We start from the raw sequence: 17,814 nt of genomic DNA, 5'->3' as shown, positions 1-17,814 counted from the left end.
ATGGATTTCAAGGGCCCATTGCCGGTGTCGAGCGGCTCTCGCTATCTGCTCACTATCGTCGATGAGTACTCGCGATTCGCCTTTGCTTATACGTGCGCGGACATGACTGCTGCCACGGTGATGCGATGCTTACAGAACTTGTTCTCAATGTTCGGGTACCCGGCCTATGTCCATACCGACCGGGGTGCGGTCTTCTTGTCTCAGGAGGTGCGCGGCTATCTGCTCCAAAATAACATTGCTTCTAGTTACACCACGCCGTACAGACCCCAGGCTAATGGGCAGATCGAACGCTTCAACGGGATTATCTGGAGGGCCGTCATGCTCAACCTCCGGACCCTCGGCCGGGGCCTCGATAAATGGGCTTGGTCGCTACCTGCGGCGTTGAACTCGATCAGGGCTCTCCTGTGTATGGCAACCAACCAAACTCCCCACGAGCGACTTTTCCACCACCCCAGGAGCACGGGGTGTATACGGTCTTTGCCCAGTTGGCTCGCTGGGCCCGGGCCGGCCTACCTTAAACGGGCGGTTCGCGCGAGCAAATACGACCCTCTAGTGGACAAAGTGCAGATTCTCCAGGCTAATCCTGAGCATGCTCGTGTGATGACGGCTGATGGCCGTGAGACTACTGTCTCCGTCCGTCACCTTGCCCCTTGCGGGGTCGCCGACCTGAGTAGGGAATCGGACGGACCGAACGAACCCATCTATGAGACTATGGCCTCTCCCGACGCTCCCATCGCCGAAAGTCTACCGACTCTCCCCTCGCCGGGTCTACCTGGGCCCGACGACTTGGAGTTACCCCCTTCGTCACCCGACCCTGATGGCGCCTCCGACGCCGGGGACACAGGGATACGTGATGCCGTACCCGGGGAATTTCGGACGCGTGCTGGCAGAGAAATCCGCCGCCCGGCCCGATACGGTTGGGTCGACTGATGTTCCACACCCTGTTCGTGCTGACGCTCGCTCGCTTCTAGCCGCACCGCCGTATAATTCTGACGGGGGAGAGAATGTAGTGAAATCGTATTCGTACTGAACCCGGGGTGATGCTCGCTGCTCGTTGACACCGCTAGGGGCGTGACTATAAGACCCGCTGCTGCGGACGGTGCTCCGAGACTTCTCCTGTGACACGTTACATCTGGTAGACTCGCTAACGGTACGCCAGCATAGAATATTCAGCTTGCTTGCATTGAATGTTATGAATGGTCCCATGTGATGCCACATCGTATACTTATTGCATTTCCTGCATTACAGGATGATGTCATGATCTAAATGGAATTAAACCACAAGTTGGACTAAAGTTGTGTGGACCTGATTGGTTTTCCACAACAATGGAGGTGCTGGCTCAGAACGTAAAGGAGGGTCTACGGTGGGAGTTGTTGTATGCAGATGATCTGGTATTGATTGCAGAAAGTATGGATGGACTGAAGGAGAAGATGAACAAGTGGAAGGAATGTATGGAGACAAAAGGTCTGAAGGTGAATATCGGAAAAACGAAGGTGATGGCAAGTGGTAAAGCATGTGGTGAGCTGGAAAGAACTGGGAAGTGGCCGTGTGCTGTGTGCAGGAAGGGTGTCGGAGTAAATTCCATTCAATGTACAATGTGCGCTGAGTGGGTTCATCAAAAATGTAGTGGTTTAAGAGTGTCATAAACCAGTGTGGCAGCTACATTCAAGTGTAAGGTGTGCACAGAGGGAGCTGCAGATGGAGGAAATGTTGAGTTGGATCTTGGAGATGGCGTGAAGCTGGAAGGTGTGAAAACATTTTGTTACCTTGGAGACATGCTGAATGGAGAAGGTGGATCAGACTCGGCAACAGTTGCTCGAGTGAGGTGTGCATGGAAGAAGTTTCGGGAACTGAGTGGCGTGCTGACGAGGAGGGGAGTGTCATTGAAGCTGAAGGGAAAGGTGTATGCTGCATGTGTGAGAAGTGTTATGATTTATGGGAGTGAGACATGGGTAATGAATGTAGAGCAGCAACGAAGGCTGGGAAGGGTGGAAATGCTAATGGTTCGGTGGATGTGTGGAGTATCGTTGAGAGAGAGGAAGACAAATGATGAATTGCGAAAGATGATGGGAATAGAGCCTGTGATGGATGCTGTGAAGAGAAACAGGTTGAGATGGTTTGGTCATGTGTTGAGGAAGGATGAAAGTGACTGGTTGAAAAGAGTGATGGGAATGAATGTAGAAGGAAGTAGAGGACGGGGAAGACCGAGAAAGACTTGGCTAAAGATGGTCGAAGAAGAAATGCGGGCAAGGGGGTTAACAAGGGGAGATGCAGAAAATAGGGCAAAATGGAGAACATTGTCATGGGGACCGCAAGGCTAACCCCCGCTCTTGCAGGGAAAATGGCCTTAAAATGCCTGTTGTTGTTGTTGTAGTAGTCCATTGTACAGGTGGAGATCGGTTTCTGAGGTTTGGGACATGGAATGTAGGGACAATGACAGGAAGATCAGGAGAAGTGGTGGAAGTATTGGTCAGAAGAAGAGTGGACGTATGTTGTGTGCAAGAGACGAGATGGAAGGGAAGTGGTGTGAGAATGGTGAAGGGTAGGCAGGGACAGAAATACAAGTTTATGTGGCAAGGGTGCCTGGAGGGCGTGAATGGTGTTGGTGTCCTGTTTTCTGAGGAGTTTGTAGACAGTGTGGTGAGTGTGACTAGAGTGAGTGATAGGTTGATGATGGTGAAAATGATGATTGGAAAGCTCTTGGTGAACGTCATCTCAGGATATGCTCTGCAGGTTGGTCGAAGCGATGAAGAGAAGGACATGTTCTGGTGTGCGATAGAGAAGCTGATGGAAAACGTGAAATATGAGGAAGTTGTTGTGGTAGGAGGAGACCTAAATGGACATGTGGGAATGAGTATGGATGGTTTTGATGGAGTTCATGGGGGTTACGGATATGGTGTGAGAAATGGAGAAGGTGAAAGGATTTTGGAGTTTGCTGATGGAGCTGATTTGTTGATTTGTAATACTCAGTTCTAGAAAGAGGATAATAAGCTTGTTACATACACGTCAGGTGGGTCGACGACAACCGTCGACTACCTGATGGTGCGTAGGCGAGATAGGGGGCACCTCCGGGACACAAAGGTGATCCCGGGGGAGGAGGCTGTTTCACAGCACCACTTGGTTGTCTGCGACATAAGGGTGAAAGGTGCGAGGAGAGCTCGGCGGGTGAAGTACCAACCGAGAATGAAGGTGTGGACGTTGAAAGAGGTGACAGTAAGGGAGGCATTAAAAGAGAATCTGAGTAGGGTCGAGGATGATGTGGTTGAGCTTGAAAGTGGTTGGATGTCAATGAAAGCTAGTCTGTTGGGAGCCGTTGGTGAGGTATGTGGATGGACAAAAGGACCACCGAGGCACTCGGAAACATGGTGGTGGGATGATGAAGTTGGAAAGAGGATTGACAAGAAGAGGAAGAAGTTCAAGGAGTGGCAGAAGGCGAAGGGTAGGGAGCAGAAACAGCAGAGCATGAAAGTTATAAGGCAGCCAGGAAGGCTGCAAAGAAAGAGGTAGCAAAGGCGCAGAAAGCATGTAGGAAAATGTTCGGAGAACGCTTGGATTCGGAAGAGGGTCAGAAAGCAGTATTCAGGATTGCAAAGCAGATAGCGAAAGAGAGGTGTGATGTGATGGGGGTGAGTTGCTTGAAGGATGAAGTGGGACAAATCGTTGTCGACCCAGATGGAATTAAAGGAAGATGGAAAAGATATATGGAAATGCTGTTGAATACAGAGAATGAATGGGATGGCAACATAGAGAGTAACCCAGTTTTAGGACCGGCAGAGAAGATAACTGAGAAGGAAGTTGAGGAAGCGATAAAAGCAATAAAAAAAAAAACCCACCGTTTAGAGGCCATTTTTCCCCGCAAAGCGGAGGTTGGCCTTTTCGGGGACCGTGGTTGTTGTTGTTTTTTGGTCCCCTTTTTGAAACAATGTTTTACGGCCGGATGCCCTTCCTGCCGCCAACCCTGTTTGTCGCCTTTTTTACGATAAACAGGGAATTACCAGTGTACTGGTACTCAATTTGCTGACCTCGGAAGGATGACAGGCTGAGTCAACCCCCCTGGCGTTAATTCAGCGATCGACCGGGATTCGAACCCAGGATCCTTGGATCTTAAGCTGGCACCCTAGCCGCTAGCCCAACACCCCTAGCCGCTAGCCCAACACCGCTAGCCCAACACGATAAAAGCAATGAAGGGCAGAAAAGCGGGAGGGCCGACGGGAGTTGTGGGAGATATGTTGAAGCCAGCAGGAAGTTGGGGTGTGAAGAGAATGACAGAGATCTGTAATCTGGTGGTGAAAGAAGGCCGCATTCCAGTAGTTTGTGAACTGAGTACCCTCGTCCCTCTATACAAGGGGAAAGGTGACCCTCTGGAGTGTGGCTCGTACCAAGCGATAAAGTTATTGGAGCATGGAATGAAGGTATTGGAAAGGGTGTTGGAGAGGAGGATAAGGAAGAAAGTGAAGATCGACGAAATGCAGTTTGGATTTATGCCAGGAAGAGGAACGACAGACGCACTTTTCATTGTGAGGCAGTTGCAGGAGAAGTACATGGAGAAGAGGAAGAAGTTGTTTCTTGGGTTTGTTGATCTGGAGAAAGCATTCGATAGGGTTCCACGCAAAGTATTGACATGGGCATTGAGGAAGTTAGGAGTGGAGGAATGGTTGATCAGAATAGTGATGGCAATGTACAAAAGAGCGCGCACAGCTGTAAGGACGAAGGACGGGAACAGTGGTGAGTTTGAGGTGAAGGTGGAGTGCATCAGGGGCCGGTACTAAGTCCACTACTATTTGTAGCTGTAATGGAGGTGCTGGCTCAGAACGTAAAGGAGGGTTTACCGTGGGAGTTGTTGTATGCAGATGATCTGGTGTTGATTGTGGAAAGTATGGATGGACTGAAGGAAAAGATGAACAAGTGGAAGGAATGTATGGAGACAAAAGGTCTGAAGGTGAATATCGAAAAGACGAAGGTGATGGCAAGTGGTAAAGCATGTGGTGAGGTGGAAAGACCTGGGAAGTGGCCCTGTGCTGTGTGTAGGAAGGGTGTCGGAGTGAACTCCATTCAATGTACAATGTGCGCTGAGTGGGTTCATCAAAAATGTAGTGGTCTGAGGGTCATTAACCAGTGTGGCAGCTACATTCAAATGTAAGGTGTGCACAGAGGGAGCTGCAGATGGAGGAAATGTTGAGTTGGATCTTGGAGACGGCGTGAAGCTGGAAGGTGTGAAAACATTTTGCTACCTCAGAGACATTCTGAAACGGAGAAGGTGGATCAGACTCGGCAACGGTTGCTCGAGTGAGATGTGCATGGAAGAAGTTTCGGGAACTGAGTGGCGTGCTGATGATGAGGGGAGTGTCGTTGAAGCTGAAGGGAAAGGTGTATGCTGCATGTGTGAGAAGTGTTATGATTTATGGGAGCGAGACATGGGTAATGAACGTAGAGCAGCAACGAAGGTTGGAAAGGGTGGAAATGCGAATGGTTCGACGGATGTGCGGAGTATCGTTGAGAGAGAGGAAGACAAATGATGAATTGCGAAAGATGATGGGAATAGAGCCTGTGATTGATGCTGTGAAGAGGAACAGGTTGAGATGGTTTGGTCATGTGTTGAGGAAGGATGAAAGTGACTGGTTGAGAAGAATGATGGAAATGAATGTAGAAGGAAGGAGAGGACGGGGAAGACCGAGAAAGACTTGGCTAAAGATGGTGGAAGACGAAATGTGGGCAAGGGGGTTAACAAGGAGAGATGCAGAAAATAGGGCAAAATGGAGAAGATTGTCATGGGGACCGCAAGGCTAACCCCCGCTCTAGTAGGGAAAATGGCCTTTAAAATGCATGTTGTATGCAGCTATTTGATCTTCATTTCAACAATATTGATAGATAAAGGTGATATAATATAACAAATATCATGAAACATTTACATTTTGTAGTCCATTGTATAATTTAAATAAACATAAATGCAAATTTCGCATGTGGAAAAAGTAAGCACACCCTTGGCTCTAATAGATGGTATTGCCCCCTTTGGCAGAAACAACCTCAAGTAGGCGTTTCTTAAAACTGTCTACGAGTCTCTGACATCAACTGGGAGAAATTTTTGCCCACTCCTCCAGCAGAATTCTTTCAGCTGTGCGATGTTTGAGGGGTTTCCTGCATGCACAGCTCGTTTCAAATCCCCCCACAACATTTCGATGGGATTTAGATCCGGGCTTTGACTTGGCCATTCCAGAACCCTCCATTTCTTTCTTTTCAGCCATTCCTTGGTGGATTTACTGGTATGTTTAGGGTCATTGTCATGTTGCAAGGTCCACCTTCGGTTGAGCTTCAACTTTCCGACAGATGGCCTCACATTATCCTCAAGCACCCACTGCTACAATGAAGAATTCATAGTGGATTCTATGATGGTGAGCTGCCCAGGCACTGACGCAGTGAAGCTGCCCCAAACCATAATATTTCCACCACCGTGTGGTATCAGGTTCTTGTGGTCAAATGCTGTCTTTCGTTTTCGCCAAACATGTCTTTTGGTACTGTGGCCAAATAGCTCTCCCTTTGACTCATCTGCCCATTGCACATTGTTCCAGAAGTGCTGGTCTTTGCCTTGGTGTTCATTGGCAAACTTTCGTCTTGCCCTGATGTTCTTTCTGGACAGCAAAGGTTTCCTCCTGGCACACCTCCCATGTACATCAAATTTGTGCAGCCTCTTTCTAATGGTAGACTCGTGCACTTTGACATCAACAGTGGCAAGAGCTACCTGTAGGTCCCGTGATGACATTCTGGGGTCCTTAGAGACTTCTTTCAGCATCTTGCGGTCAACTCTCGGGCTGAACTTGCTGGGGCGGCCTGGCCTGAACAAGTTGGCAGTTGTTTGGAATCTTCTCCACTTGTAGATGATCTTCCGGACAGTCGAATGATTGATTTCAAATTGTTTGGGGATCTTTTAAAATCCCTTCCCAGACTCGTAGGCATCTATAACCTTCTTTCTGAAGGCCTCAGAAAGCTCTTTTGATCTAGGCATGGTGACGCCATACACACTTCAACAACAAAGAGCAAACCAAACTAAATGTCTCAGGTTTAAATGAGACAGGTTCCTCCAAGATCCTCTCTATCGATGTTCTCATCATGTGCACCTGAGCTGGTGCACCTGATTCTAATTTTAGGTATTTGAAGTAGTGATAAATGTAGGGGTGTACTTACGTTTTCCACATGCGAAATTTGCATTTATGTTTATTTAAATTATACAATGGACTACAAAATGTAAATGTTTCATGATATTTGTTATATTATATCACCTTTATCTATCAATATTGTTGAAATGAAGATCAAATAGCTGTATGTTGAAATATGTTGAAAAAGTCAAAACTTTACATGGGGTGTCCTTACTTTTTCACGTGACTGTATAGCAGTGGAGGAATGCGACATGGTCTCATGAGTCATCTTTCACAATGTTCTTGACGAATGGGTGTGTGCACGTGTGGCGACAGCCCAGGGAGCTCTACAATCCCGAGTGTCTGGATCCAACAGTAAAATGTTCTGGTGGTTCCATAATGGTGTGGGGTACGTTTTCCTGGCTTGGTCTGGGTTCATTCATCTATCTATAATTCCAGTAATCTCTGTGTGTGTGTGTGTGTGTCTGTCTGTGTGTTTGTCTGTGACCGCTGTTTCTCGACAACCACGGGTCCGATATACTTGAAACTTGCCAGGTATATTGCTGGGGACCCGAGGATGTGCCTTTTCAAGGTTTCATATTAATCGGACAATTACTTACCGAGCGATGTCCAAAAAACGCTTCAACCAATCAGAGAGCAGCGAACTAGCGCGTGTGCCGAACGTGGCGGACACACTCTGCCTCGGATGGCACATTTGAGAGCGTATTCATTTATTTCACGTTTGCAAACTATGTTGGCGCTATGTTGGCGTTAAACGATGTTTTAAAACTAATAAAAACGAATTTGCGATTCATTCGCTTTCCTGCGCGTTTGTGTACGCGATGGCGATTTCTTTACCAAACTCCGGAAGCCGTTCGCTTTGGACCGAACCATTTCATGTAAATAGAGGGGGGGGTTCTGTGGTCGTTGCGAATGGACCAAACCATTCATGTAAATAGAGGGGGGGGATTGTCACTGTACTCGCAAGCCGTTCGCCGTTCGCTTTGGCGTTGCGAATGGACCAAACCATTTCATGTAAATAGAGGGGGGGGATATAATTTTAGATAGATATATAGTACGGGCATATATATAGTACGGGCATGCCCTAGTCTATCTATAATTCCAGCAATCTCTGTGTGTCTGTCTGTGTGTCTGTGTGTCTGTGACCGCTGTTTCTCGACAACCACGGGTCCGATATACTTGAAACTTGCCAGGTATATTGCTGGGGACCCGAGGATGTGCCTTTTCAAGGTTTGTAATTAATCGGACAATTACTTACCGAGCTATGTCCAAAAAACGATTCAACCAATCAGAGGGCAGCGAGCTATCACGTGTGCCGAACGTGGCGATCGGACTCTGCCTCGGACGGCACATTTGACAGCGTATTCATTTATTTCACGTTGGAAAACTATGTTGCCGTTAAACTATGTTTTAAAACGAATTCAAACTGCGATTAAATTAAAACGATTCATCGTAACTGCGATTTGCGAACTTCCGGACAGTGACGACTGTCCGGCAGCACGCTTTCCGGCAGCCAATCACAGAACGCTTTGTTGCGTAGGCGTGGCCGATGTGAGACGAGCGGAGCTGAGCGCGTTACGAGCTGACCCTGACCGCCATTACGGTACGGTTCGTAATTCGATTTCTTCCGGAGAAAATAATAATTTCTCGATTTCATATGCGCATTATTTCTCCCAATTCAGTCAGAGCGAAGGGCGGAAGCGAAGAGCGTTGTTTTTTTTGTTTACGGGCGGGGTAGAGCGTACGGGTAGCGTTTTTTTTTTTTTTGGCAAGGAACGGGCACCCACGTACGGGCAATGCCCTAGTTCCATTAGAATGCAGAGTTGATGCAGTAGTGATATTAGTCCATGGGCTGAGTCGGGTTTACATGCACCGCCCCCACAACTTAACTTCCCGGGTATGTCCATGTACCCCCCACCCTAGGAGTTAGGAAAAACCATGTTAACAGAAAAAAAACTCATTCCCAAGGTACCTCCCACGCATATTTTGATGTTACCCCCCCTGTGTCAGTGATTTCCGAAAATTAGGGGTAGGCGAAATTCAAATGGCCATAACGTTTTACCTAGTCATCCTATGGTTGCATATGACCTCTCAAAATGTTTGTCCTGGGACACTCTTTACAATGATATGTGTTATATGCAAATGAGGTCACTAATGAAGTCACCAGAGGTCAAACTATGAGGGAATGAGTTTTTTTTCTGTTAACATGGTTTTTAGTCCATGGGCTGAGTAGGGTTTACATGCACCGCCCCCACAACTTAACTTCCCGGGTATGTCCATGTACCCCCCACCCTAGGAGTTAGGAAAAACCATGTTAACAGAAAAAAAAACTCATTCCCAAGGTACCTCCCACGCATATTTTGATGTTACCCCCCCCCTGTGTCAGTGATTTCCGAAAATTAGGGGTAGGCGAAATTCAAATGGCCATAACGTTTTACCTAGTCATCCTATGGTTGCATATGACCTCTCAAAATGTTTGTCCTGGGACACTCTTTACAATGATATGTGTTATATGCAAATGAGGTCACTAATGAAGTCACCAGAGGTCAAACTATGAGGGAATGAGTTTTTTTTCTGTTAACATGGTTTTTCCTAACCCCTAGGGTGGGGGGTACATGGACATACCCGGGAAGTTAAGTTGTGGGGGGGGTGCATGTAAACCCTACTCAGCCCACGGACTATATGTTATCCTCCTGAGTGATAATCTGCCACCCATGATGTAGCATTTGTTCCCTACTGGGAGGGGTGTCCTTTTGGGTGACTATACTCCAGTCCACCGGGCATGTTTTGTCACCGGTTGTTTTGAGGAGCACAAGGATGAAGCTACCCATCCTCCATGGCCCTACCAATCACCGGACCTCAATCCCATAAAGCATTTGTGGAACCGTCTCTGGAGAGACAACTAACGAATCTCTGGAGAGGGGTTCCACCTCCATCAATCCGACATGAAATGGATGACTTCCTTGTTGAAGAATGGTGCCACATTCACGCAGAAGAGTTTCAGACCCCTGTTGTCTCCATGCCATGTCATATCCATGCTGTCCTGGATGCACATGATGGCCCAATGCCCTACTAAGTAACATTCTGCGGGTGTTTCCTTTTTGTTGTCCACTACCTGCACCTTGTGGTATTTTATTAGGAATGACAGTATGAAAACAAAAATTTGGGAAGGAGGGAGCCTGGATGCTCTGGAACAAAAATTGAACAAGAGGAGGGGTTTGCTCACAAAACTTTTGTATTGGAGAGAATGTTATAGGTTGTGTTTTGTAGAGAGTGAATCCTTATATTTGGAGGGATTTGATTGTGGCACAGACCAGAGGAGTCCCAGAGATGACTCGCTATAACCTGGCAGAGGTGAAGGTAGAGAAAAACCCAATTAGAACGGCACTCAGTAGAACACATACCTCCACCAGGCTGAACAGTTTACATTTTGTATCACACAGATAGGCCGGATCTAGATCCGGACATGAACCAAATAGAATTGGCTTGTTCTTGTCATATAACCAGCTCATCCACTAAGTTTTGTCATAACTCATCCACATTTTGAGACATCGGCTTATATATCGTTTTTGGACCTATCTCTCAATGGTGAAGAATCACTTAAGAATTATTATCAAATCTGGATACCTCCAGATTATTATCAAATCTGGATACTAACCCCTCCATCCCCTCCCTTACCTCAAACGGCTACACAGCCGACTCCGCACGTGAAAAAGCTGAATGCCTCAACTCTGTGTTTGTCTCTAAATCTTGTGTCCCAAACCCATCCCTCTCTGTACCCACCATATGCAGTCGTACCCAGCTGCTCCTGGACTCCGTGTCCTTTCCTCCTGACAAGGTGGAAAAGTTTCTGTCAACCCTCGACTCTGATTCTGCAACTGGACCTGACGGCATCAGCCCACGGGTCCTAAAATCCTGTTCTTCCGCTCTTTCACTCCCTCTCTCTGTTCTCTTCACCCTCTCTGTTGCTCAAGGTCAACTGCCATCTGCTTGGAAATCAGCTAAAATCACCGCTTTGCACAAAAAAGGTGCAAAAACAGATCCTAGCTACTACAGACCAATCAGCCTTCTCCCAATTATCAGCAAAGTCATGGAATCCATCATTGCTTCGGATATGAAATCTTTCCTCTTCTCCAATGGCTTGATCTCTGATCATCAATTTGGTTTCAGACCAGGTCACTCTACTCTGGACATGCTGCTTCTGCTGTCTCAGCAATGGATGGAGGTCCTCAATGCCAAACAGGAAATTAGAGCTGTCTCCCTCGACATATCACGTGCCTTCGATACGGTCTGGCACCCCGCTCTGCTCACCAAACTCTCCTCCTTTGGTATCCATGGAAATCTCCACGCATGGCTGGCGGACTTCCTCTCTAGTCGTAGTCAACGTGTGGCCCTGAATGGGTTTCTCTCATCTCCTCTTCCTGTTCAGGCTGGAGTTCCCCAAGGCAGTGTTCTGGGCCCTGTGCTTTTTCTGGTCTTTTTCAATGATCTTTCTGACTCTCTTGAAAATCCTCTCTATCTCTTTGTTGATGACTTCACTCTCTGCCGCTCCATTCCTCATCCCTCAGATCGGCAATCTGCAGCCTCCTCACTCTCTGCAGACCTGGACAAAATCACAGACTGGGCAAACAAGTGGAACATGTCTTTCAATCCTGACAAATCTCACACTCTTACGATGTCTCTCCGAAAAGACCGACTGGACAACCCTCCCATCTACTTTCTGAATAATCCTCTCCAAGAAGTTCTGTCACTCAAGCTTTTGGGTCTCACTATCTGCCATGATCTTTCCTGGGAAAACCACATTTCTAAGCTGGCCTCCAAAGCCAGTCGCCGACTGGGCATCCTCCGTCGTGCGAAGTCCTTCCTTGGCACACCTGAGCTCCTCACCACATACAAGGCTTTCATCCGCAGCTCAATGGAGTACTGCTCTCCCCTCTGGGCTGGTGCTCCTGCCTCACACCTAGCTCGTCTTCACGCTGTTGAAACCAAAGCGTTCAGAATCATTGGCATCTCCCGCGATGAAGCTATCTCCGAGGGCCTTTCCCTTAATCACCGCAGGCAGGTTGGTGGTCTTTCCGTCTTCTACTGACTCCTCTCCGGCCTTGCTCCCCCAGCTCTCTCTGGGCTCTGTCCCCCAAATATTCCTGCAGATCGCACAAGATCTGCCTGCAACCCTCTTATGGTTAAACTGCCAAAATCAAGACTCTCTGCTCACCTTCACTCCTTCATTCCTCTTTTATCCCGCCTCTGGAACAAACTCCCTCACTCTCTTCAATCCCACTCCTCCCTCCAGGTCTTTAAAACGGCTGTTCACCACCATCTCTTATCTTCCCCAATCCAAAACCTTGATCTTTTCTACCCCTGCTAATTTCACCCCAAATCCACTTTTTTGAGGTGACTTTTGACTTCTTTCCTGGAAGTCCTTGGTGTCCTTGCATTTTATACCTATCCTGCCTCCCCCCAGGCCCTCTCCCTCCAAAAACATCTCCCGATGTCCCTGCTCTCAAATGTTGTGTTTGTGTGCTTCCTCCCCATCTCTCCCCATCTTGTCGACCGCTCCCCTTTTTATATACTTTGTTTGCTTGTTTGTTTGATTTGTTTGTTTGATAAATGTTAGCTCTTTCACGAGACTCGACTCTGTATACAAAAAAAAAAAAAAAATCCAGATCTTCACCAAAATTGAATCAGTTCATCCTCGTCACACACCCAACCCATCCACCAAGTTTTGTCCAAATCCATAACTTTTTGAGATATCCAGCTCACAAACAGACAGGAGTGAAAACATAACCTCTACCCACCCTCAGTACCAGAGGTAATAATCCCACAAATAATCTAAACAAGAAGACATCATGCGGAGCACGATACTTGCAAAATCCGCCCCCGCCCCCCCCCCCCCCCCAAGAAAAAAAGAATTCCATTGATACAGCAAATTGTCCATTTCATCAAGATTAAAATTGACAATCTTGATCAAAGCTCGGGTCAATAGGAAGAAAAGTGACGATTTTTCAGATGAAAAATGATTTTGGAAGGTTGACCTTGAGTTGACCTTTGACCTTAAAAATAGTTAGTTTCCCTATTTAGTGACTCAATGTGCAAATGCTGTTTAATTTTCAAGTCAATCGGATGAAAATTGAGGATTTTAGAAATTTGGCCTATGTTGACCTTTTGACCTTTTGACCCCAAAAACAATAGGCTTCTTGCTTTTGACCAACTCTACCGTTTGGTGAAGTTTTGTGAAGATCGGTTGAAAATTGTGACCCGTAGGCCGGTGACAAACAAACAGACAGACAGACGGACAGAACCACAAACGCAACCGACCAATATACTTGAAAAATCTTCGATTTTGCAAGTAATAAACATTTGTAAAGTAACCCTGACAGGATTGGGAGCAAATAATGAAAAATATTCCAAGTTTCCCACTTTACTAATAGTACAGTAGTGTATGCCGTTTGGAGTGGAGGAAACTCCAACATAAAACAAATAGGCCACTCTCGTGCACCATGTGGTATAAAATGCGAGTGAATGTCAGAAGGAAGAATTGTGGCAAATTTGGAGATTAAAAAAGACAGCAGGGGGGAAGGAGGTGCTGTACGAGAACATGCAAAGCAAAGAGAAAAACAAAAAAGACTCACCCAATAGTGGCTTTGTTACTGCATGCAGGGACACGAATCCCGGAGGCATAAACTCGGTCTGTCCAACGTCACACTCCAAGTGGTACAAACAGGGCAAGCTGAATACAAATCAAAATGAACACTTCAAAACTATAGCTCGCAATGAGCACATTTCATCCTGGAGAACAACGCATGATGCCAGAAGAAATGGATGCTAACTTAAATTTGATAGCTTTAAAGAAAACAAAGAGTATTACCTTCTATAACTACCACTCATACAATGAATGGAGTTTTCACCTAATTTATTTACAAATACTCAACTTATGACCAACCATGCACCAAAACCACAATTCCACACCACCAGCCTTCCTGCTTGCCATATTAGTCTTACTGGTTCAGTAGTGTGTTCATGAGGCATCGAATCAACGTGGACTTTCCAATATTCCTCTTCCCACACACAAGCACCACTGGAGAAACCGCTCCACCTGTTAATAGGTTGAGGCAAAAGGTCAATCTTGTCCAGATACTCAGCTCTTCCAACAGGCTAAATACCAAGTAACTTGTGTTCGTGGAATTACGTGTGCATACACAGGGGATCATGGGAAACCCATTCACATAGTTTGTAGATTTTGTTACTGCTACTCACCAGCTAAATGCCAAATGCATTCTCACATCGAAAAGACTATGTCGATCGATTTAAAAAAATAACCTTTCATCTGAAATAGATGTGTAACTGGAAAGGAGAACAGTTAAATAATGGAGATACACCCAATGATGTGTTAAAGACAAACTTTTGAAAGGGATACTGGGATACATTTGTTGAGTATCTGTCCAGATTTACATTTTGAAATAAGGATAAATATCAGATACAATTAATCTGATAAAATGAAGCCATAGTTAAAAATGCATGTGGAAAGAGCGTTTCGTAATGCAGCCATGATGGCGGTTCCCCCAAGCTCAGTGGCTGGCTGGTTGTCTCATATGACAGGAGGAACCAAGTAATGCTCTAGAAATGTTCATATAAAGGGACACCATTTGATTCATACAGCTGCATGAAGAAGTAATTGTATTTTATTTGCCAGATGTAGGGTGCCCCTTTGTATGAACTTTTCTAGAGCATTACTTGGTTCCTCCTCAGAACACAAGGGTAGTCCAGCATGCACACCAGATGTTTTGAATGCCCCTTATTTTGTATTGTTTGGCATTTTCTACAAGCTATGGAACGTCCCTTCTTTTCTATACTTTGCCACATGGCACATACCCTTCCAATTCATTAGACTATTATCTATGACTGTGCCAAATTTCATGCTTGTATGTATAAACCCACAATTGTTACACCTATCTGCCTGACTAAATATGACCCTACTGCAAAGCCGCAATGAGCTGGCGAAGCCAAAGCCTCTATTGAACTTTTTCGCAATTGTTTATGCATACTACCACATCCGCAAGATGGCGGCCTCCATGGAGCGATTTGGTGCGTCAAAGCTTCGAAATTCTCAAAGGATCCAGAAAAATCTGGCTTTTCAACATAATATGCGTTCATTCACAACACCGGCTTCGCTGGCTAAAAGGGGCCTTTTCTATGCCCCTGGCATTTTTCCCATGTAAGTAAGAGTTTGTTTTGTGGGAGTGCAAAGGGGAAGCAAATAATGATAGCAGAAGAAGTAAAAGCCAGAGAAGATGACCTTAACAGCTTACCTAGAGCAGCCTGCAGTACGGTTGCGATAGCATCTTTGGAGCTCGGATGCATCGTGACTCCACATGTGCTTGGCAAAACCCAAGCATCAACACCATACAACTGAACAACATTATTCACCTGCACATATTCCACCACAGAAAGGCAACCCAAACTGCACATGTGAGGATTCCTTGAAAACTGACAGGTAATGAAGACAAGTCATTTAGCAAGTTAAAATCAATGACCATTCCAATGTGCCACACATCTCTTCACTCATAATGCCAAACACATGTAAACTTTAAGCAATCTGTGCCAACATCACTTGTGGTAACCACATTTCATCCCAAAAGAGAAATACAAAATGCTGTTGTGCAGAAAAATCAAACTGCTTTGCTATTCCATGCTCAAGCATCATCAAGTTGGCAAATTGTTGTGCGGGTGTGGGGTGCTTGTCGAGGTGGTCACGGGGTGGTGGCGCTGGGACACAGGGTTAGTAAGCATGGCAGAGGCAAGGGAATGTGACAGGAGGGGACACGGGGAAGCTGCAGGATGCTCTATCCTGGGTCGCAATGAATGGGTGTGAAAATCTTTAATTTTATACTGCTCTATCTTTTTACCTGTAACGGTGCTGCAGGTCTAAATGAGCACCGCATGTTTTTTTTATTCATACAGCTGCATGAAGAAGTAAATGTATTATAGGGTGCAGGCTAAGAGGGGCGAAATAATTTATAACTAAGGACATGCGCAGAACTCCGTGCAGGGATTTCGACCTAAGTTCCGAGCATTATGAACCAAGATGAAAACACCAAACAGGCCAACAAACACCAAAACAAAAAGAGGAAAATGCAGCGAAATAACACAATTCCTTTTGAAAAATATCTTATTATTTGTTACTACGTTTTGTCACACACCTTGTTTGGGCTGAAAAGCTTCGGTACAATAGCAGAGGTCACCAGAGTGGTTACCAAATGAGAAGCCAGCTTTTCCAGCAGCAGGACAGAGTTGCATGAAGGGATATCAGCTGCGCACAAATGCATGCATTACACATGCAGGCATAATGATACAGGGTACAAGATGATATAGGAAGTTGATCCCAGGTGGAAAGGGAATTGCATTCAAAAAGGGACTATTGTATATTCATAGGACAAATGCAAAAAATATAGGAAGGGGAGAGAGAAGAAGGGTTGGCAGTGGGGGAATGGGTGAGAAAAAGCATTGAATGAAAAAAACCAGAGGGGGGATAGGGAAGGCACACTGTTGTATAGGTATAGTTTCCTCCTCTCAAATGCAGGAATAAACAAGAAAGAGCAATCAGATTACAAACCCTCGGCCAGGATGTATTTTCAGTGTTTTTTTAAGGCTTTTGTGTTAAAGCAAATATGGCGGCTGAACCACGTGACCGATGACGTCATCCTTATTTTTCTCCATTAATTTATTCCTAGATTATGCTCAAGAAATTTAATCTTCATCGGATGAAGTTTTGTACTTGTCAAATTATGACGTCATAATGGAGGCACCTATGACATCATCATTAACAGATGTTATTCCACATGGAGAGTTATTTACAATGAGCCATGTCTCAAAATTTCCTATGCAGTGCTTTCAGAGATAGAGAGGTGCAAATGTTTTCGGTTTTTCCAAGATGGCGGCCAAACCACGTGACCGATGAGGTCATCATTATTTTTTTCCTCCACCAGCTGATGCCTACATGGCGCTCAAGAAATTTCATCTTGATCGGATGAAGTTTTGTACTTGTCAAATTATGACATCATAATGGAGGCACCTATGACATCATCATTAACATATGTTATTCCCTATGGAGAGTTCTTTACAATGAGCCATGTCTCCATTTTTTTTATGCAGCACTTTTGGAGATATAGAGGTGCAAAGTTTTTCGGTTTTTCCAAGATGGCGCCCATACCACGTGACCCATGACGTCATGATGATCATTAAAAATATATCTACAGGAGGAGTTGCACCTATGGTGAAAATTTCCTGTCAATCAGACCAACGCTTGCAGAGAAAATCATATTTCTTCTGTGCGGACAGACAGACAGACAGACAGACAGACAAACGGACTCAAATGCAATACCTTCTCCTCTGGCGAGGGTAATTATTGTACTCATTCAAGATACAGATCAAGCCATTATGGAACACAGTGATGGAAAGACATCTCAACGGGAGCAGAACCATGATGGAGAATCCTTGAGCACACCTATTTTGTGCTCATTGAGCTACATGATGGCTGAGACTCTAGAGGTATGCACACTCACTCTGAGCCGTCTAGCCTGGGTTCGGATTCCGTCCCACCTACAAACTGTCAACCCGGTGTTTCACAGGCAGGTTGATTCATCAATGTCTAGGTGGGCAATCG

The 17,814-nt window shown here is 45.8% G+C and overlaps 1 protein-coding gene across 2 annotated transcripts in view; it reads right to left on the bottom strand.

The window, feature by feature from the left end:
- The window catches only part of NOL9 (nucleolar protein 9), a 55,497-nt gene that overhangs the window by 18,704 nt on the left and 18,979 nt on the right, over positions 1 to 17,814 (bottom strand). For both annotated transcript variants that reach the window (XM_078776911.1, XM_078776912.1), the window contains exons 3-6: positions 16,352 to 16,461; positions 15,461 to 15,578; positions 14,154 to 14,247; positions 13,784 to 13,881 (exon numbers count right to left, since the gene is read on the bottom strand). In XM_078776911.1, coding sequence (XP_078633037.1) covers positions 13,784 to 13,881; positions 14,154 to 14,247; positions 15,461 to 15,578; positions 16,352 to 16,461 — 420 coding nt within the window. The remainder of the gene's footprint in view (positions 1 to 13,783; positions 13,882 to 14,153; positions 14,248 to 15,460; positions 15,579 to 16,351; positions 16,462 to 17,814) is intronic.

The sequence above is a fragment of the Myxine glutinosa genome, chromosome 4 (assembly GCF_964187855.1).
Source record: "Myxine glutinosa chromosome 4, kmMyxGlut1.1, whole genome shotgun sequence".
In the NCBI taxonomy this organism is placed as follows: domain Eukaryota; kingdom Metazoa; phylum Chordata; class Myxini; order Myxiniformes; family Myxinidae; genus Myxine; species Myxine glutinosa.
Note: the sequence above shows the minus strand (reverse complement) of the source record. Positions and strands in the feature narration are given on the sequence as shown.